The sequence below is a fragment of the Austrofundulus limnaeus genome, unplaced genomic scaffold, assembly GCF_001266775.1.
Source record: "Austrofundulus limnaeus strain Quisiro unplaced genomic scaffold, Austrofundulus_limnaeus-1.0 Scaffold54, whole genome shotgun sequence".
Taxonomy (NCBI): domain Eukaryota; kingdom Metazoa; phylum Chordata; class Actinopteri; order Cyprinodontiformes; family Rivulidae; genus Austrofundulus; species Austrofundulus limnaeus.
The window spans coordinates 1,145,451-1,147,264 of NW_013952456.1; the positions used below are offsets into that span (position 1 = coordinate 1,145,451).

At 40.8% G+C, this 1,814-nt stretch overlaps 1 protein-coding gene across 1 annotated transcript in view; it reads left to right on the forward strand.

Moving 5' to 3' along the window:
• Positions 1 to 1,814, forward strand: part of tox4a (TOX high mobility group box family member 4 a) — an 11,425-nt gene that overhangs the window by 2,852 nt on the left and 6,759 nt on the right. The window contains exon 7 of the mRNA XM_014008943.1: positions 549 to 1,235. Coding sequence (XP_013864397.1) covers positions 549 to 1,235 — 687 coding nt within the window. The remainder of the gene's footprint in view (positions 1 to 548; positions 1,236 to 1,814) is intronic.

Genomic DNA, 1,814 nt, shown 5'->3' on the forward strand with positions numbered 1-1,814 from the left:
CAGAATGCTTTGTGTGGAAATAAAATGGCTCTGTCCGTGTTAAAATATATTTTAAAAAAGATAAAAACTAAACAGCCTACAGTGTTTTTACAGTTAAAATAAATGTTTATCTAATAAAGTCCAATGTTACTACTAATCGTGGATCCCTTTAACAAATTGTCATGAACCGCTTTATGGATTTTTACAAAAAGCTTGCAGAAAGTTGCAGATGTACACCTGCAACTGWTTAGCTTTTGGAGTCGATGTAATTCAAGATGYCCACCACAGCTAATCATTAACTAACACAAAAARGGCRATAACTCAGTCCAGTTTGCAGACATCAATTTAAATTTGATATGGTAGTAGTAGAGGGTCATTCTCACATACTGGCATCTCACAATGTTGCATGAAATTATATGTTTGTTGTAAAGGTTTGACCAACGTGGCAAAGATGATGTTAGTCTAAAACTCAGTAATGAAAGGTTATGATGTGTTTTCCCACYAGAAACACAAGCTTTCATTTTTATTTTCATTCACTCATTTTTCTGTGTTTTTTTTCCTTCTCCCAGCCTGATGTTATTGAAGTAGAGACGACTCCTCCCTCACCTCCACCTGTTATTGATCTGACCTCTGCAGCCCCTCCCTCCTCCGATCACCAGGCCATCCTTCTGCCTCTGGTTAGCAGCGGTGCAGAGCAGAACACCATCACTAATATCTGTGCCTCCAACATCATCCTGGATGTCCCGGAGGTGACGACTCGTTCCCGGACAGGAGCAAACCAAGCCCCCGCAGCGTCTCCTCCGACCCAGACCATCACCAAGATCCTCATCCCAAAGCACATCCTGCAGGCAGCAGGGCAGGTGGTCACGTTGTTGCCTGGGGGGGTCCACACCTCGCAGCCGACCCTCCTGGTCTCCAGCGCCTCCCGGCAGCCGCCTCCGCTGCAGCAGATGCAGAATGCYCCGCCTCCGCCGCGGCTTCAGCAGATGGCACCGGCTCCTCCGCCCTTACAGGCRAAACCCCGAGAGGGGGCCGCCATCCCAGGCCACGCCGTGCCCATCACAGCCACACCTCCACCTCCACTCCAGATAAAAATAGTTCCTGCATCTATTCAGGACAAAGGATCCGCGCAGATTATCTTACCCAACACAAAAACTGCCGCTGCATCTGCGCAYTCGATACAAGTCGTGAATTCTGCGGCGACTTCAGGCGTTCCAGTCAACGAAGATGTCACAGAAGTGCTGGATTCAGATGAGGTAAACRTTTCAGATTCAGAGCTTTTACTTGACATTTTGTACTTTCACACAAAGTTCAGATGTATAGGAATTCTTTGGCAGTTATCAAGTATATATCAAGTATACATTTAACACAGTAGGGCTGCAACTAACGATTATTTTAATAATAGATTAATCTGTCGATTATTTTTTCAATTAATTGGCCGAATCATTAAAACGATTAATTACATGAAAATGGGTAGATTAAAATTAATTCAATTCCTGTATAAATTAGGGATGCAAGTTATTGATTAATTAATTAATCTGAAGTTGACATATCTTATAGACTGACTAACAATTAATTGATACACAGCCATTTTCTTAAAAAACTGGAGTTTTCTCTTGAATCAAGAGGGTCTTTTCATAACGAAGGATTTTTTTATAATCTCCTGAATTAAAAAACAGAAGGACATCATAAATATTTTAACAATTTATTTTGCCAGTTGTATTAAATACTGACTGGAAAAAAACGTTTATTTCTCATACATGAAACAGAAATTTAATAGGTTGCTGAATGAGGAAAATATAATAAAATATGATTTTTAGATGTAAAATTATTAT